This window comes from Ranitomeya variabilis, chromosome 6 (genome assembly GCF_051348905.1).
Source record: "Ranitomeya variabilis isolate aRanVar5 chromosome 6, aRanVar5.hap1, whole genome shotgun sequence".
NCBI lineage: Eukaryota > Metazoa > Chordata > Amphibia > Anura > Dendrobatidae > Ranitomeya > Ranitomeya variabilis.
Genome location: NC_135237.1, coordinates 462,073,991 through 462,092,462, shown reverse-complemented (window position 1 = coordinate 462,092,462; position 18,472 = coordinate 462,073,991). Strand labels below are relative to the sequence as shown.

The 18,472-nt window shown below is 43.4% G+C and overlaps 1 protein-coding gene across 1 annotated transcript in view; it reads right to left on the bottom strand.

Moving 5' to 3' along the window:
* The window catches only part of RAB2A (RAB2A, member RAS oncogene family), a 127,441-nt gene that overhangs the window by 65,803 nt on the left and 43,166 nt on the right, over nt 1–18,472 (bottom strand). Inside the window, exons 3-5 of the mRNA XM_077270543.1 lie at nt 16,901–16,968; nt 2,794–2,876; nt 2,197–2,289 (exon numbers count right to left, since the gene is read on the bottom strand). Of these exons, the coding sequence (XP_077126658.1) occupies nt 2,197–2,289; nt 2,794–2,876; nt 16,901–16,968 (244 nt within the window). The remainder of the gene's footprint in view (nt 1–2,196; nt 2,290–2,793; nt 2,877–16,900; nt 16,969–18,472) is intronic.

Sequence of the window (18,472 nt, the reverse complement as noted above, 5' to 3'; positions counted from 1 at the left end):
AGGCCCTGTGTGAAAAAGGAATTGTCCCTTAAATCTAATCACTGGTTGGGCCATCCTTAGCAGCAACAACTGCAATCAAGTATTTGTGATAACTGGCAATGAGTCTTTTACAACGCCCTGGAGGAATTCTAGCACTCATCTGTGCAGAATTGTTGTAACTCAGCCACATTGGAGGGTATCCGAGCATGAACCGCCTTTTTAAAGTCGTGCCACTGCATCTCAATCGAATTAAGACCAGGACTTTGACTAGGCTACTCCAATGTCTTAATTCTCTTTTTCTTAAGCCATTTTGAGGTGGACTTGCTGGTGTGTTTTGGATCATTGTGCGCTTTAGCTTGAGGTCAAAAACAGATGGTCGGTCATTCTCCTTCATGATTTTTTGGTAGACAGCAGAATTCATGTTTCCATTTACCACAGCAAGTCTTCGAGGTTCTGAAGCAGCAAAACAGTCTCACAGCATCACTCTACCTCCACCATTTTTTACTGTTGGTATGATGTTCCTTTTCTGAAATGCGGTGTTACTTCTTTGCCAGATGTAACGGGCCATACACCTTCCAAAAAGTTCAACTTTTGTCTCGTCAGTCCAGAGTATTTTCCCAAAAGTCTTGGGATCATCAAGTTGTTTTCTTGCAAAACTGAGACGAGCCTTTATGTTCTTATTGCCATGCAGGTTATTTTTGCCCATTCTCTACTTTATGGTGGAGTCATGTACACTGACTTTAACTGAGGTAAGTGAGGCCTGCAGTTCTTTGCATGTTGCTGTGAGGTCCTTTGTGAGCTCTTGGATGAGTTGTCGCTGCACTCTACGGGTAATTTTGGTCAGCCAGCCACTCTTGGGAAGATTCACCAATGTTCCATGTTTTCGCCATTTGTGGAAAATCGCTCCCACTGTGATGCACTGGAGTCCCAATAGTTAAGAAATGGCTTTATATCCTTTTCTAGACTGATAAATTCAATTATTTTGCTTCACGCTTGTTCCAGAATTTCTTTGGATCGCGGCACAATGTGTAGCTTTTGAGAATCTTTTGGTCTACTTCACTTTTTCAGGCAGGTCCTATTTTAGAGATTTCTTGATTAAGAACAGGTGTGGCTAGGGAATGTGAAATCAGCTTCCCAGAGATGTGATAACCCAGTTAATTTATATTTTAAGAGGGTGAGGCAATCACTTTTTCACACAGGGCCCTATAGGTTTGGATTTCTTTTTCCATTAATAATAACGATCTTCCTCTAGAAAAAGGGGTTTACCAGAAAAGAGGGAAAGTGGAGCTTTATAATAAACTGTGGGCGTCTTGGCTGGAATTGGGGTAGGGGAGGGATGAAGGAAGAACGTTCTGTGAAGTTTTTTCCTGTTGGAATGTTTGTTTATATGGGGACAGTAGGAGTAATCACATAATACTAAAGTATATGCCGGTATACGATATGCTAAGGGAAGAGCAGGAGCTGTCTAAATGGGGAGAAGGGGGAGGGGGGGTTGGTAATGTTGGAAAATATTGTGGGGGGAAATCTTTTCAAAATCCCTGTTTTGTTGTAAAATGTTTATTGTGATTTTAAGCTGAATAAAAATCTATTTGAGTTAAAAAAATAAATACCGACCTTCATTTAAAAACTTCATTTTGTGTTTACTTTGTTATCTTTGTCTAATATTTCAATTTGTATGGTGATCTGAAACAATTAAGTAACAAACATGCAAAAGAATAGGAAATCAGGAAGAGGGCAAATACTTTTTCACACAACTTTAAGTGCCCACTGACCAGCTTCTAGAAATTTCATGTGGGGGTGGGGTAACTTGGATCACTTAGGACTAGTGATGAGCGAGTGTGCTCGGAAAAGGTGTTATCTGAGCACGCTCGTGTTCTAATCGAGCATTTTCGGAATGTTCAAAAAAATACTTGAGTCGCTGTGGCTGCATGTGCAATCCCTGCATGTGTTGTGGCTGTCGAACAGCCACAAGACATGCAGCTGTAGGGACTTGAGCATTCCCCCCCACGAGCACGCCGAAAATACTTGATCAGGACATGAGAGTGATTGGATAACACCTTATCCAAACATGCTCGCTCATCACTACTTAGGACCCAATTCCTACTAACTCCCCTTCCTTTAAGAGCGCTAGAACAGACATCTCTTGCATACAAGTTCACAGGGAAGACAGCTTCAAATCCAGCATCATCAACGGAGACAGACACACAATCACTTCACCTTTTATTGGCAATTAGCATGATCACCATGTTGGAATTTGAGTGTTGACGGGCGTCTTCAAGCCAGGTAGTCAGATGATTGAACGTGTCTCTCCTAGATACAAATACAAAATGTGTGACAGGAGATACAGGACCAGCTATGTGTGTCACCTACAGTGTAGTGGCCTATGGCAAAGCATCAGATGGAAAACAAAACCTACATTGAGCGTATAGAACAACTTGCAGGCAAAATTACTAGCAAACGCATTGCAAAACTTTTTGTATTTTTTATTTTAAAGGCAATCCACTAAATGTTTAAAACTACTTTCAGCAACAAAATTTATAATTGGTATACCAAATGAAAACCTCTACGCTTGGTGTTATATTTCTGTATGGCTGGCCTTATATTGCAAGTGAGAAAAAGCGTTAGGATTGTAACGCCCACTGGGAGAGGGATGATCTGAATGGCGACTAGACTGGGAAATAATTCTCTGTGGGATTCCCAATTCTTACCTAGCAGACATGTAGGCATTACTAAAGTCTAGAAGAAAAGGAAGGACCACTACAGCTAGATAAAATCCTAAATGTGATCTCAAAGCACCAAAATGGAAAATCCTACCTTGTAATATCATAAACTAATAAAGCACCGGCAGCGCCTCTGTAGTATGACCTTGTGATGGAGCGAAAAGATTCCTGACCGGCCTGGAAAAAGCAAGAAATGGTCACGTTATTAACATATTCACTTTTAGATCAGCTACAAATGATGGAACATAAAGTTTCCAGAGCGAGGGAGTATAAATGTGTGCACCGCTCAAAACGATCATCCCAAACATTGCCGCCTTCACAGCGGAAAAACTGGAGGAACAGGATCATACAGTTTAATGTACAGAATAGCACAAGCTTTGCTTCTAAAACATTGCGTCATGTTAAGTTTGTGTGTTTGTGGTTTATAGTCCTCCTCTATGTGCAGGTAATGTGATATGTGGCACATGAGCGCAGCTCTCCTGTGCAGGTACACACATTCATATACACAAATACACATATTTAAAGACTGTTATAAGTTGTCACCACTAACCATCAGCTGTTTATGGGGGCTGCCCCTCTACTGTCTATCATACATTTAGCAGTGGCCGTGACGGGTATTGCAGCTCAGCGCCATTCCCGTAACGGAGCTGTAGAAAACTGCAGTACCGGGAACGTTCCCTACTAAGGCGACGTTCCTACACCTATTAGGTTACTTGCATTTTTTTCCAATATTAATCATTGTTCTGACGCTGTGGTTGTGAAGCTGCTTTGTATTTTATTCTTCCTGGTATTTGGCTTTGACAAAGCTTTACTAATATATTCACTTAATGAAGACATGCAGTTTTGAATGCTTTTCTGCAGAGTATTTTCTGCACTTAATGCAATTCTATTGGGAGATTCGGCACACAAAATTGTGTATACTCACAAGAGAAATGGTCATGTTACAGATTCCAAACAATAAAAAATAAAATTTTTTTTATAAATAAATGAATGAATTCGGACAATGTTAACAGAGAAAAACAAAGTAAAGCTGGAACGGAATCTGGTAACAGCCCCTGCCACATAGGCCGACACAAAGCGTGTACAGTGACAGAACGATTAAGGCCGGTTTCACATTTGCGGTTGTGTCCGCAGGGTTTCGGATGCATACATCCGCATGCGTCTTCATTTCCTATCTTTAACATTGTAGACGCAGGTGCATGCGTTCGCCCACGTTTGCTTACGCATGCGTATTTTCGCGATGTGCGGCTGGACGTGGCTGACGCACCATGTTAGTATTCTTTTGGCGTCAAATTTCTTCCGCCATACGCATGCGGACGCTTGCAGAAAGAGTGCATCAAAAAAATGCATTACAGTCTATGGGAACGTCCAAGGACACGCGTTTGAACAAGGGTCTATATACAGAAATCCCATGTGTCAAGGAAATTCTCCTTTAAAATATTTTTCATTAAAAAAACTGCGAACGCATGCAAAAACGCATGCAAACGAACGCAAACGTTGCGTTTTTTATCCGTCATGTGTAAGTTGATGAGGATAAAAAACGCGGCGTTATCATGCGTCATAACACATGACAACTCCATACACAGTTGCGTACGAAATACTGCGGACTCAACCGCTAATGTGAACCTAGCCTAAGACAAAAATTCTGCCCCGTTTTTCACGCATCGTAGCAGCGCCTGCTTTGGGGCGAGGTGCTGCTGACAATGATGATTTTATGCCGTTATAAATAATCCTATCAGCTGATGTAGCAGCATTTTGCTCAATCATTGGCTGATAGGTGGTATGTGTACACGGGCCGATAATCAGGAATGATATCTTTTGGCTGGAAATATTTAGCCCTACGACCAACTTAGAAGGGCCAATAAATGGGGGAACAAGTTCATGAATTGTGCGTTTCCTGGACAGTGGCAACAAGTCAATAGTCACTGTAAGCAAGCATAAAAATCATCATCCTCAGCAGCACACTGTCTTGTGCGAGGGGATGTGCCGCCGATGCACACAGAACACTCATCATGTGTAGCCTTGTATACAGCTGATCAGCGCTCATTTACAGACTGGATCAACCAATCCAATATACCCATCGGTTCATTTAAATGGCCATTAAAACAAAAATTTGTAAGCCCTTAAATCCCTTCTGCAATGCAGGGTCACCCGGGTGGACATCACCTAGTCCATCCACTCACTAAATGAATAGACAATCCTGACATGGCACCTGGAAAGAAATCTTTAAGATTCTGTTTTTACGTCGAATCGGTCATCCAGCAAACGTTTTCCGCACCTTGCATATAAATGAAAGTTCTCCAAGCACCTTCAGCTATCATTCACGCTTACGTGTCAGGTGCTGACATTTTGCAGTCAGTCCCCCCCTAGTGTTTAAGGTGCCCGGAGGAGATGGCAATAGATGCCAGGGTTATAATGTTCTTTATGGAGCATTAGCAGGGAATGAAGGAGCGGAGCACAGAACAGGTAGCGGCTTATCTTCTGCTTTCTATTTTCTCCAGGAACAGGCAGCCCTTCCCTGGCAATCCCTGACATCCCAATTTACTGAATGGCTTCACAATACATGAATCATTAGAACACAGAAAGGACTCCTAGCAACTGAGCCCACAAGACAAATCTGAAAGGAAGCAAATAACCCAGAGCGGCGCATTTCAATTCAATAACCTGCTCCCTGGGGCAGCTGCTGACACCAGAATAAATAAAGCCCATTGTAAATAAATGATGAATGACATCTTTACGCCCACCATCTGCTGGTGGAAAGGTTGTTGGAAGGCCAAGGATGCAGATTTGCTCCCTTATATCGGAAGCAGCCGCCAGCCTCCCAGCAATCCCAAGACATAATGTTGTCACTTTTCCCCTTTTAATCAGTTTATGAAAAAAAAATTAAATTGTTGAAATTCAGTTTTGTTGATCACCTGCGAAAGTCACATAATAGATTTCATCATTGCTCTAATAAGAAAAAAAATTATGGAAACTGGAAACTTCCTGGATGCGAAACATTATGTAACAAGTCCCCTAATATAAGATGTTACTTTCCACTAGAATCATGATATATCACGCCTTAAAGGGAACCTGTCACCCCCAAAATGAAGCTGAGCTAAGCCCACCGGCATCAGGGGCTTATCTACGGCATTCTGTAATGCTGTAGATAAGCCCCCGATGTATCCTGAAAGATGAGAAAAAGAGGTTAGATTATACTCACCCAGGGGCGGTCCCGGTACGATGGGCGTCGAGGTCCGGTCCGGCGCCTCCCATCTTCTTACGATGACGACCTCTTCTGGTCTTCACACTGCGGCTCCGGCGCAGGCGTACTTTGTCTGCCCTGTGGAGGGCAGAGCAAAGTCCTCCAGTGCGCAGGCGTGGGCCTCGCTGACCTTTCCCGGCACCTGCGCACTGCAGTACTTTGCTCTGCCCTCAACAGGGCAGACAAAGTACGCCGGAGCCGCCGTGTGAAGACAAGAAGAGGACGTCATCGTAAGAAGATGGGAGGCCCCGGACCGGACTTTCAGGTTACATCGGGGGCTTATCTACAGAATTCCAGAATGCTGTAGATAAGCCTCTGATGCCGGTGGGCTTAGCTCAACTTCCATTTTGGGGGTGACAGGTTCCCTTTAAGTTACAAACCTAAAATCTCTTAAGTATCAGGGAATGTACAGTATGATTTTTTCTTTTCCTTTTACAATTATTTTTTATACACTCTGATAGTGACACATTTTTTTCCTATTTTTTATTTTGAGGTGGTAGAGTTTTTGTTTTTTATTTTCTGATTGTGATCATGAAGGCAGTCATCTTGTCTGAGCATTCTGACATCGGCTTTACAGCGGTCACATGGGCTGCAGAAACAATGGACTGGAGAGGGTCACTGATGCAGAGGTCAATGTGCGGGGGAGGGTGTTGTGGCGGTGACCATCACCTATTGTCAGTGGTGGATTTATCTGCCTAAGCTTTACAAGGCTATATTAACGGGTGTGTGACAGAGCCCAAGTCTCTGCAACTGTCTCAGTCATGGGACTCATCTCAATCACACCCTAAGGCTGTAAAGTCTATAGAGAGACACATACAAGAGGGGCAATTCATCACAGAGGATATGCTTGAAAACTGCTGGCTAAAAAGTGCACATTTCCAACAATGCTTGTTGTGAAAAATTTTGCATTCAGATAGACAACATCTGCAATGAGTTGGTATGTTCTCCCCGAGTTTGCCTGGGCTTCCTCCGGGTTCTCTGGTTTTCTCCCATACTCCAAAGACATACTGATGGGGAATTTAGATTGTGAGCCCCAATAGGGAATTTGTTCCATCATTTATGGACATCTATACCAAACCACTTGGAGGTAACTACAGGGTTTTGATGCAGCAGTGTATAGTATAATATTTATATATATATATATATATATATATATATTTATATATATATATATATATATATATATATATATATATATATATATATATATATATATATATATATATTTATATATATATATATATATATATATATATATATATATATATATATATATATATATATATATATACATACATACACACATATATATACACTAGCTGTTTCCAGCCAGCTAACGCTCGGCACGCTCATTGCTATCTAATTAACGCTGCTGGTGATTATGCAATTAAATGTACGTTTACCTTGGCTGAAGTGGTTGAATTACATAGAAAGGAAGTGCTCCGTGTGGTAATGTGTGGGGGGAGGAGCCTCGTGTGGTAATGTGGGGGGACGGAGCCTCGTGTGGTAATGTGTGGGGACGGAGCCTCGTATGGCAATGAAGGGGGACGGAGCCTCGTGTGGTAATGTGGGGGGACGGGGCCTCGTGTGGTAATGTGTGGGGACGAAGCATTGTGTGGTAATGTGGGGGAGCCTCGTGTGGTAATGTGGGGGGACGGAGCCTCGTGTGGTAATGTGGGGGGACGGAGCCTCGTGTGGTAATGTGGGGGGACGGAGCCTCGTGTGGTAATGTGTGGGGACGGAGCCTCGTGTGGTAATGTGTGGGGACGGAGCCTCGTATGGCAATGAAGGGGGACGGAGCCTCGTGTGGTAATGTGGGGGGACGGGGCCTCGTGTGGTAATGTGTGGGGACGAAGCATTGTGTGGTAATGTGGGGGAGCCTCGTGTGGTAATGTGTGGGGACGGAGCCTCGTGTGGTAATGTGTGGGGATGGAGCCTTGTATGGCAATGAAGGGGGACGGAGCCTCGTGTGGTAATGTGTGGGGACGAAGCATTGTGTGGTAATGTGGGGGAGCCTCGTGTGGTAATGTGTGGGGACGGAGCCTCGTGTGGTAATGTGGGGGGACGGAGCCTCGTGTGGTAATGTGGGGGGACGGAGCCTCGTGTGGTAATGTGGGGGGACGGAGCCTCGTGTGGTAATGTGGGGGGATGGAGCCTCGTGTGGTAATGTAGGGAGACGGAGTCTCGTGTGGTAATGTGTGGGGACGGAGCCTCGTATGGCAATGAAGGGGGACGGAGCCTCGTGTGGTAATGTGGGGGGACGGAGCCTCGTGTGGTAATGTGTGGGGACGAATCATCGTGTGGTAATGTGGGGGGGCCTCGTGTGGTAATGTGTGGGGACGCAGCCTCGTGTGGTAATGTGGGGGGACGGAGCCTCGTGTGGTAATGTGGGGGGACGGAGCCTCGTGTGGTAATGTGGGGGGACGGAGCCTCGTGTGCTAATGTGTGGGGACGGAGCCTCGTGTGATAATGTGGGGGAACGGAGACTCGTGTGGTAATGTAGTCTCATGTGGTAATGTGTGGGGACGGAGCCTCGTGTGGTAATGTGTGGGGATGGAGCCTCGTGTGGTAATGTGTGAGGACGGAGCCTCGTGTGGTAATGTGTGGGGACGAAGCGTCGTGTGGTAATGTGGGGGGGCCTCGTGTGGTAATGTGTGGGGACGCAGCCTCGTGTAATAGTGTGGGGGGACGGAGCCTCGTGTGGTAATGTGTGGGGATGAAGCATCGTGTGGTAATGTGGGGGGGGCCTCGTGTGGTAATGTGTGGGGACGCAGCCTCGTGTGGTAATGTGGGGGGACGGAGCCTCGTGTGCTAATGTGGGTGGACGGAGCCTCGTGTGATAATGTGGGGGAACGGAGACTCGTGTGGTAATGTAGCCTCATGTGGTAATGTGTGGGGACGGAGCCTCGTGTGGTAATGTGTGAGGACGGAGCCTCGTGTGGTAATGTGGGGGGACGGAGCCTCGTGTGGTAATGTGGGGGGACGGAGCCTCGTGTGGTAATGTGGGGGGACGGAGCCTCGTGTGGTAATGTGGTGGGGGACGGAGCCTCGTGTGGTAATGTGGTGGGGGGCGGAATTATCTGTGGTAATGTGGTGGGGGCGGGATTATGTGTGGTGATGTGGTGGAGGGGCGGGATTATCTGTGGTAATGTGGAGGGGGGCGGAATTATCTGTGGTAATGTGGTGGGGGCAAAATTATGTGTGGTGATGTGGTGGAGGGGCAGGATTATGTGTGATAATGTAGTGGGGTGCAGGATTATCTGTGGTAATGTGGTGGGGGGCGGGATTATCTGTGGTAAAGTGGTGGGGCGGGATTATGTGTGGTAATGTGGTGGGGGCGGGATTGTGTGTGATAATGTGGTGGGGGGGCGGGTTTATCTGTGGTAATGTGGTGGGGGGGCGGGATTATGTGTGGTGATGTGGTGGGGGGTCGGGATTATGTGTGGTAGGGGGGTGGGATTATGTGTGGTAATGTGGTGGGGCGGGATTATCTGTGGTAATGTGGTGGGGGGGTGGGATTGTGTGTGGTGATGTGGTGGGGGGCGGGATTGTGTGTGGTAATGTGGTGGGGGGCGGGATTGTGTGTGGTAATGTGGTGGGTGGCGGGATTGTGTGTGGCAATGTGGTGGGGGGCGGGATTGTGTGTGGTAATGTGGTGGGGGGCGGGATTGTGTGTGGTAATGTGGTGGGGGCGGGATTGTGTGTGGTAATGGGGTGGGGGGCGGGATTCTGTGGGGCGATGAGGTGGGGGCGGAGCTACTGTGCAGGGGGTGGGATTAGTGAGTAATCACGATGCTTTATATATATATATATACACATATATATATATATACATATATATATATATATATATATATATTACCTAAGACTTATTTGACTGCTATAAATATCCATATATTGCTCCTAGCCTGTGCATTCTGTGCACACTTGTCTTACATGCATTTATGTTTCTAGTTTCCGCTGCTTGTATTTTATCATCTAATAAATTCGTTTTGTGATATACACGTGGTTAAAATTGGTGGTACCCCTCGTTTAATGACAGAAAAACCCACAATGGTCACATAAATAACTTGAATCTGACAAAAGTAATAATAAACAAAATAAATGGGTACCATCATTTCTGTCCAGGCCTATTTCATGAGTTATTTTTTATTTATTTTTTTTTTTAATTCTGTGGAAGCAATGGTTGACAAGCAATGTCTGACTTTCATTTGTTCATTTTCATAGATTTTTTTTATTTATCATTACTTTTGTCAGATTCAAGTTATTTCTGTGACAATTGTGGGCTTTTCTGTCATTAAACGAGGGGTTTCAATAATTTTGACCACGTGTGTATATTCTTTAATACTATTGGACTTTTGTGATTGTCATTTTTCCTCCTTACATACTACAATAAGAAGTGCATTCCCAACGTCACAATACTACAATCTACTTCATATCCTTTAGAGACTTTTTTTTTTAGTACAAGAACAAATATTCCACATTTCTAGATAAATATAACCAAGGTCAAAATTTCAGCTGAAGAAAGTTAGCGTCCATCACTGGCGCTGCCAGGAGAAAACGTAAGGTCACTGGCTGATTACACCATAAATGATGGAATAGGCCAATATCAACACGATTAGCAGATTAAGACACAAGGTATATGCAAAATATACCCCCCTGAATGCCCAATAGTACAGCACGTGGCCACACCGATATCACCATGGTCGCCTCTAATGTAATAAGGGGAATAAGGTTCACTATCTGTATGTGTGTAATCGCTACCGATGGGGGAAATCTGAACTGACAAATATTTAGACGTGTTCCTGTTGCAAAAGTATGCAAATTGCTAGTATATTTGCATCTATAATGGTGCCCCGATTTTGAACCCCTTGAAACCAATTGCCCAGTCCAGCACGTGACCGCAGCAACCAATCTCTAGATTGAGCAGTCATGCCACAGTAAAGGGGCACAAGTGATTGGCTGCAGCAGTCACATGCTGTCGACTTGATGTCACTACTGTATATCAAACATTATAAGAGAGCCTGCAGCTCCATCAACCCTTCTCTGCTGCTAATAAAGATAAAAACAGGAAAACCCCTTCAAGAGCAAGTGGGCAAATGCTAGTGACTTTGTGCTGACACCATTACAATTAGTCACTGACAAGAAGGAAAGTTCTGAATGTGAAAATCATGGACTATGCCAGTAAAGGGGTTATCCACTACTCTTGGACAACCCCTGCAGTCACCCATTCCCCTGCAGTCACCCATTTGAGTTTCTCCGAGGAAAGTGTGAGCAAAGAAGCCCATTATATGCTGCTGATCAGCTACAGAACTCACGTGACAATGTCTGGGATCATTTTTTCAAATGGTTTTTAATCAATTTAGGAAGGTAAAAGACTTAAAATTTTATAAGTGTTTTTGAAAATTTCCAATGGAATTCCCAAAAACCTATTTTCTTTGTAAGCGCCCTATTCATTGAAGTGAATGAAAGGGACTGTACATTGGAAAACATCCCATCTTAAAAATGGCATCCCCCAAATTCATCGAAAAACCATTCAGGAACATTTGCTAACCCTTCAGGCGCTTCACAGGAATTAACAGAAAGTGGAATGAAAAATATTTATTTCTCCCATTGAACTAGTGACTTAGCCCTATTTTTTTTCTTTTTGACAACGGTATAAATTTTGGTGCTCATTTACAGTTGAATGGGGCAATAACCCACATGTTTGAAAACTACTTTGGCCACATGGCAAGGAGAGCCTTTAGAATTTAGGAGGGCAAATTTGGAGGGAATACAGTGAGGATGTCAAGTTACATCCACAGAGCCCGCAAGTTGCCCAAATAGCAAAAATCCCACTAGTGACCCCATTTTTAAACTAAGAAAGTTATCTAGGGGTGTAGTGAGTATTTTGACCCCACAACTATTTCACAAAATTACATAACATTGAGCTGCGAATACAAAATAAATTAAATTTTCTTCATTAAAATTATGTTTTAACCTGACCAAATAATTTGCAAAATAATTTCTACCAAACATAGCAATAACCCATAGGTGGTCGCAGATTATGCTGGAATAGTTTATGGACACCATTTGAAGTGCCCCCAAGATGCAAGAACAGCAGAAAATCCCTCAAAAATGATGCCATTTTAGAAATCACACTGCTCAGGGAATTCATCTAGGGCTGCCGTGAATATTTTGACCCCACAGGTGTATTCCAAAAATTGATGTGCAGTGAATGTCGCAAAGTGAAAATTCCAATGTTTCATAAATGTTCAAATTCAATTTACCGTATTTTGCAGATTATAAAATGCACCAGATTATAAGACACACACCAAATTTTGAGAAAAAAGGGGGAAAAAAAGCCTTTTTTAATAAAATGGTGGTGCGTTTTACAAGTCAGGTGTCTTATTGTTTACCTGGGGGTGGTGGCTGCGGTGAAGCGGGGACCCAGGGTCACTGCTGGTGTTCGGTGATGCAGGCTGCAGTGGAGCAGGGTCCCAGGGTCGCTGCTGGTGTTCGGTGATGGAAGGCCACAATGGGGCAGGGTCTCAGGGTCGCTGCTGGTGTTTGGTGATGCAGGCTGCAGTGGAGCAGGGTCCCAGGGTTGTTGCTGGTGTTTGGTGGTGCAGGCTGCAGTGGAGCAGAGTCCCAGGGTCGCTGCTGGAGGAGGCAAGAGTGGCGCTGCGGGTGTTTGGTGGTGCAGGGGCTCCACCGACATTTTGTGAAAGCCCAGAGCCCCCGCACTGTGTACTATGTGGTGGACTCCGGGTAAATGACTGCCGGGGCGGCGCATGTGCAGATGGAGATCTTGGCGCTGAGACCTCATCTCCCGAGATCTTGGTGCTGAGCTCTCCATCTGCGCCACATTAGCGGCCATTTTCCTGGAGACATCATGTAGAGGCAGGCGCGGATGGAGATCTCGGCTTTCCTCCGTCTGCGCCAAGTGAGAAGCCGGGCCCTAAAAGAATGGCGGCCGCCGTATGGTGCCGCCGCAGGGCTACTGCTCGCCATCGTACCACCACCGCAGGACCACTGCTCGCCGCCGTACCACCACCGCACACCGCAGGACCACCGCAACACCCTCAGATCCGGGCCCGCAGCATTGAGCCCTCGGTAACAACAGTGTTCGGTAGACGCACCCCCTAATTTTGGGGATCATAAAAGTACGTCTTATAATCCGAAAAATACGGTAGGTAATTAATATACAGCGCCCAGCATGTGCCACTGCGGACAGCTCTGGTTTCCTCTTTTTTTAAATGCGCTGCAGATGGCCATAATGTTTTAACTGAACATATAACACAGATAAGGGGTGAACGATGCTCACTAGGCCCAATTTAGCAATAGACATAGAACAGGCAGACAACTGTAAAGGTTCTGCGGTTACAAAATTAAAAAAAAAAAAAAAAAAAAAGAAATCCAAGAAGTGATCCCATTTGGGAAATTACACACCTCAAGGACATTTATGAATGGGGCATATTGTCCATTTTGAAAACAAAGCTGTGGTGCTAAGTGAAAAATGCAAATTTTTCAGTAGAAATGCCAATTTGCAGCCCAAAATATGTTGTTCTCAGTTTTTGCATTGGAGACACAAGCTCTTTCTAAGCGAGTTCTCTCAGGCACTGCAATGCCATATAAATAGGCACAAAGGTCAGTTTGGGCAAGCTACTTGGCTCAGAACACGAGGACCACCATTTGGTTTTTAGAGATGAGCACACTTTGGAAACTACATCCCATCACAGTATCCATCTAGGACTATAGCAAGGGGTAGTAGTTTTACTGTTACTTTGATTTCCAATGAGAGCGTCTGGTGGGGTTGTTCACATTTAACATTACGATCCCTGCACCTTTCTAGCGAGTATGTAAGAAAATGGACAAAAAAGGTGAGTTAAAGTTACAGACTGTTCTCGTCAGCTGTGGTATAACTATGCTGTTCTGAAATGTGTATATCACAAGTATAGATTAGTGTGGAGTGCTGCGCTTTTCTACACTTAACATACACAACGAATACCTCATACCACGTCCTGTTGGTACAGTCTTACTTTTTAATGCACTTTTTGTCAATTTCAAAAGTATCTCTCAGCGGATGCAGAGATCGCAGCGCCTAAACTCTGTGGAGTCCAGAGCATAATATTTTTGGGAACTGCAGAATGGTAAAATACAGCAATTATACCATTGTTTCCAGGTTTGATTTTACAGCGCTCTGTGTTAAATATAAATGACAAACTGACTTTATTCTGGTATTCTGGGGTCACTAGGACTACGGTGATACCAAATGAATATTTTTTTATGGGCTGGACATTGATGTATATGAGAATCTGCCTCCAGAGGATATTTTACACGAAGAGGAGTTACCAGTGTGAGGTGTAATGGTCGCTCTCTGCCCTCCTGATCTCACGGCAGAGCTGTGTGTGATTATACCGGACACAGGTTCCTCTCAGCTTCAATCTCACAGGCAGACAGGGCTGCAATATTGTTGCAATACAGCAGAGCTTAAGAGCTGCAAAAAATGTGTTTGTAAAGAGACAAAGTTCAGTTCTCCAGTGCGGTGTTAATTACATGTCTCACACTGGTAACTCCCCTTCATGTAAGATAATCCCTGGAGGCAGATTCTCACGGAGATCTATGTCCGGCCCAGAGCTGGGCAAAGCTCAGATACATATAAGAAATTTTCTTTGGAATAAGACATTGGATTATAGATATAAAGGTATCCTTTATCCAGATTCCTGTGATCTATATGACATATAGTCGGCTTAGGAGAGTTGATCCTCTATTGACAATAATTATAATTATTTTACAAGTCTAATGGTGCGGGATAAATAAAGTCAAATAGATAGTTCACTTTATTATAGATGCAGTAATAGCAATAATGTCTTTTTTTGGGTGGGAGGGACAGAGGAGTTTGTCAAACAAAATTCTTATCACTGGAGTAATAAACTGTAATTCCATCTATTGCAGGGTATAACAACTCTCAGTTGGCAGACCTAAAGGGTCAATGATTGACCTTTGGCTGCCGTCACAACCAACAGCGTTGCTTTTTTAATCAAATCTAGATGCCAGTGTCACTACTGAGAACAGAATCTAAGGGGATAAACAGTGACAATCAGTGCAAGAGCTGATTAGAGGCCATCACAGCAGAGTGTCACCTGTAAAGCACAGCCGACACCTGTCTCTCCTTTGATTGGTCACTAACAGTACACCAGAGGAAAGACAGTGCCTGGAATATACGAGTACTCCGATCAGGCCACGGTGTGGTCTCCAGGACATGAGCAGCTTGATTCGGGTTATAGCTGATTGGCTCTAATTTTCAAGATCCAGAGGAGGTTGCAATTACTTATGACACATTTCATGCAAGCTTATAGAAAAATTGCGTCTATTATTTCATCATCATCGTTATTGCATTGTCAGTAGTTAGTCTATTACATCATCTATTTAGGCTACTGAGCCTTCAGTATTCATCATCTTAGGCTGGCCAATCAAAAACGTCAACTCCGCTCCGATACCGTAATCCTAACTACAGTTGCATCACCGACTTTCATAAATGCTCTCTGTGTAAGGTACACTGTTTTTGGATTTTTAGCATATTGACATGTTTCTATATATTTTATTCAGATATGCCTCGTTCTTGCATTAACAAAGCGAATAGCTTTTGCTACCTACGAAGAGAAGCCACTTTTGCGTCACAAAGGCGAAACTTGACTCCATGATAAGGAAAGCCTGCAACTGTATTTTGGCTGCAGAATAGGAGATCAGCACAAGAGTTGGGCTTCACACACACTGCAATAGATCTTACCCAGTGGTTGCATCTAGCATGGTAAGAGGCAATCTACACCTTTTCCAGGCCCAATGATCTGGAGAGAGCCAAACGATTGAACTATTAATAGCTATTTCTGCATGTTGCCCACCATTAGAAAAGAAGTTTCAGGTGTTGAGATGCCTGAACTATGACCAACATTTGTGGCCCATCTGTACTTGGTCTCCAGGGTGGATACACAGTGTACTGCTGCTTTCTGTGTGAGTGGCATAGTTGTGCAACAGAATATCACTACAATAAAAGACTCAGACATTAACGTCAGCCAGAAAGAAAAAAAATGTCCTGCATCCAGCACTTGTGAACCCACATACGATTTTGTTACCACCATTGCATATCATGTTGGGCCTAATGAAGAACTTTGTAAAAGCAATGGATAAAAATGCAAAAGCATTCAAGTCTCTTATTGACACATTTCCCAGGTTGGGTGAGGAAAAGAAAGGAAGGAGTCTTTAGTGGATCTCAGATTTGGAAGCTTCTCTGTTTGTTGCAAGGCATGGAAGAGGCTGATGAGTAGCATTCGCATTAGTGGTAACTAACTTTGGGGGAAAAGAGCAGATAAACTATGATGAGTTGGTGGAAAATCTCCTCAAAACATAAGGATCTTGGCTATAACATGTCCTTAAAGATTCATTTATTACATTTGCATCTAGACTTTTTCCCACCAAACTGCGATCAAGCCTGGTGAGAGATTTCACCAAGTTATAGTGGCTATGGAGAAAAGATATCAAGGAAAATAGAATTCATCAATGTTTGCAGATTACTATTGGACAATTGTAAGAGATAATGCGATGCAGGACTACAATAGACAAGAAAAAAAAGTCACTGAATGAGGACCAAATTTTGTAGTGCAATTTCTGTAACTTTATAGTTTGCAATAGTTTTAGACATGTTTTAGTTATTGGAATTGTTGCTAAGTTTCCTCTAAACAAACATCAGAAAATTGGCATAACAAAGATCCAGAATATTTTATTTGGCAAAAATGTTTCAAAGTACTGAAGCTTTCTTGCATTAATTATACGTAGCAGTAAATTATATAATAGAAACAAGAGCCAACTAAAAATTTTCAATTGAGGAGGTCAAAATCACTAAGAAAATGTCTCATTTCATAACTGAACCTGACAACTTTTAAAAATATGTAGAACAGCTATCGGAAGCATCACTTACTGTGTCCCATATCTGGAGTTTAATTTGCTTGCCGTCAATTGTTATCATCCGTGCACCAAATTCTACACCTAAAAATTAAAAATAAGAAAGTTAACATTTCTTTTTAAGCAACTATTTTCATGTATTGATCATTGTTTTGTGGTGATAATCCAGAATCTGAATGCAGACAGCGGACTTTAAAGTTAAGTGGTCAAAGTTCAGTGGACCGATACAGAGCAAGTCCAACTTGTCAGGAACGTCGCCCTGCGAAAGAGCTTAGTGACTGCACTAAGGGAAAGGCTCCAAGGTTTATTTTTATCCCACCTAAGGAATAATTACTTTTTTCTATCCATGTGACGCCTAATTGATGAATAGACATTAAATGTGGCATTTCCAGAACTCTATGTTCTACAGAAAAACATCCTAATGCAAAACACTAACCAAACCTTCAATGTGTGCACAGGACGTCACAGACAAACTGTTGCCGTTACTTCCCGGTCAAGTCTCGAACACATAAAAATGGTAGGAAATGTCCCCTATCCAATCAGTGGCAGTAATGATGTGCGGCCTCAGCAAAGCATCCTGTCAATCCCAATGTGTCGATGATGCTAGTATGAGACCAGTGGGGAAACTGTGTGTGCTGGACTGTGGGAATTCAATAAGGAAGGTCGAGTATCAATTCTTTCATTTCTTTAAACCAGTCAGAGCTTTGAAGAATAATTTTTCACTGCAGGAAAACTTCTTTAAGATAAAGGACAATGTGTAAAGACTCATGTGCGATCTACGAAAAAAAAAAAAAGGACAACTTTTGTCTTATATTACTAGTCAAAATATATGAGGAGCATGGCCAACTTTACAGCAGCTCGGTGAATCCTACAGTTCACTAAGTAACTAGTACCTATTTGTGCCTGCCTTTTATATTTAAAGAGGTGGGCATCACTGTATTGGTAAGGTTGCTAATGATCACTTGTTAACAAAAGTGGCCAGAAGTAATCCGAATGCTGGGCTACAGCACAGCGTGATTTCTGGAGACTTTGTTAAAAGATGATATTTACTAACATCACCAATCTGGGAATGCCAGCAGCCTCACACTGGTGAAAGGAACGCTATAAGTTTTATTTTTGCAAAAGCTGGTAAGAAAATAAAAAATAGTCATTCATCCATTCGATCCCATAATGTCTCTTACAATTAACGTTGCCAGGTAGTAACAGGAGCTCCATACATGCTGAACACACGACACATATCACTCACTGATGATAAACCTTGTGCTACACAGAAAACCCCAAGCACTTGTGTTTGTCAGCTCCAAGCAGGCACTGCCACCTCCGGATATAATGAGGCCACACTGCCATCTATCAGGATAGGAGAACAAGTATTTTATGGTCTCATTTCTACATGTAACCTCGGGGAGCAGTTCTTTAGGACTTTAAGTCACTGCTCTTCAAAATGTGGCCCCTAGGGGCAATGGGATCAATACACTTCTTGTGAACCATTAATTTTGTCAGGGAAAGCTGCAGCCAACCAAACAAATTCTGTTAAAGGGATTGTCCAGGCATATAAATACGGATAACCGATGCTCAGTATCAGATCACT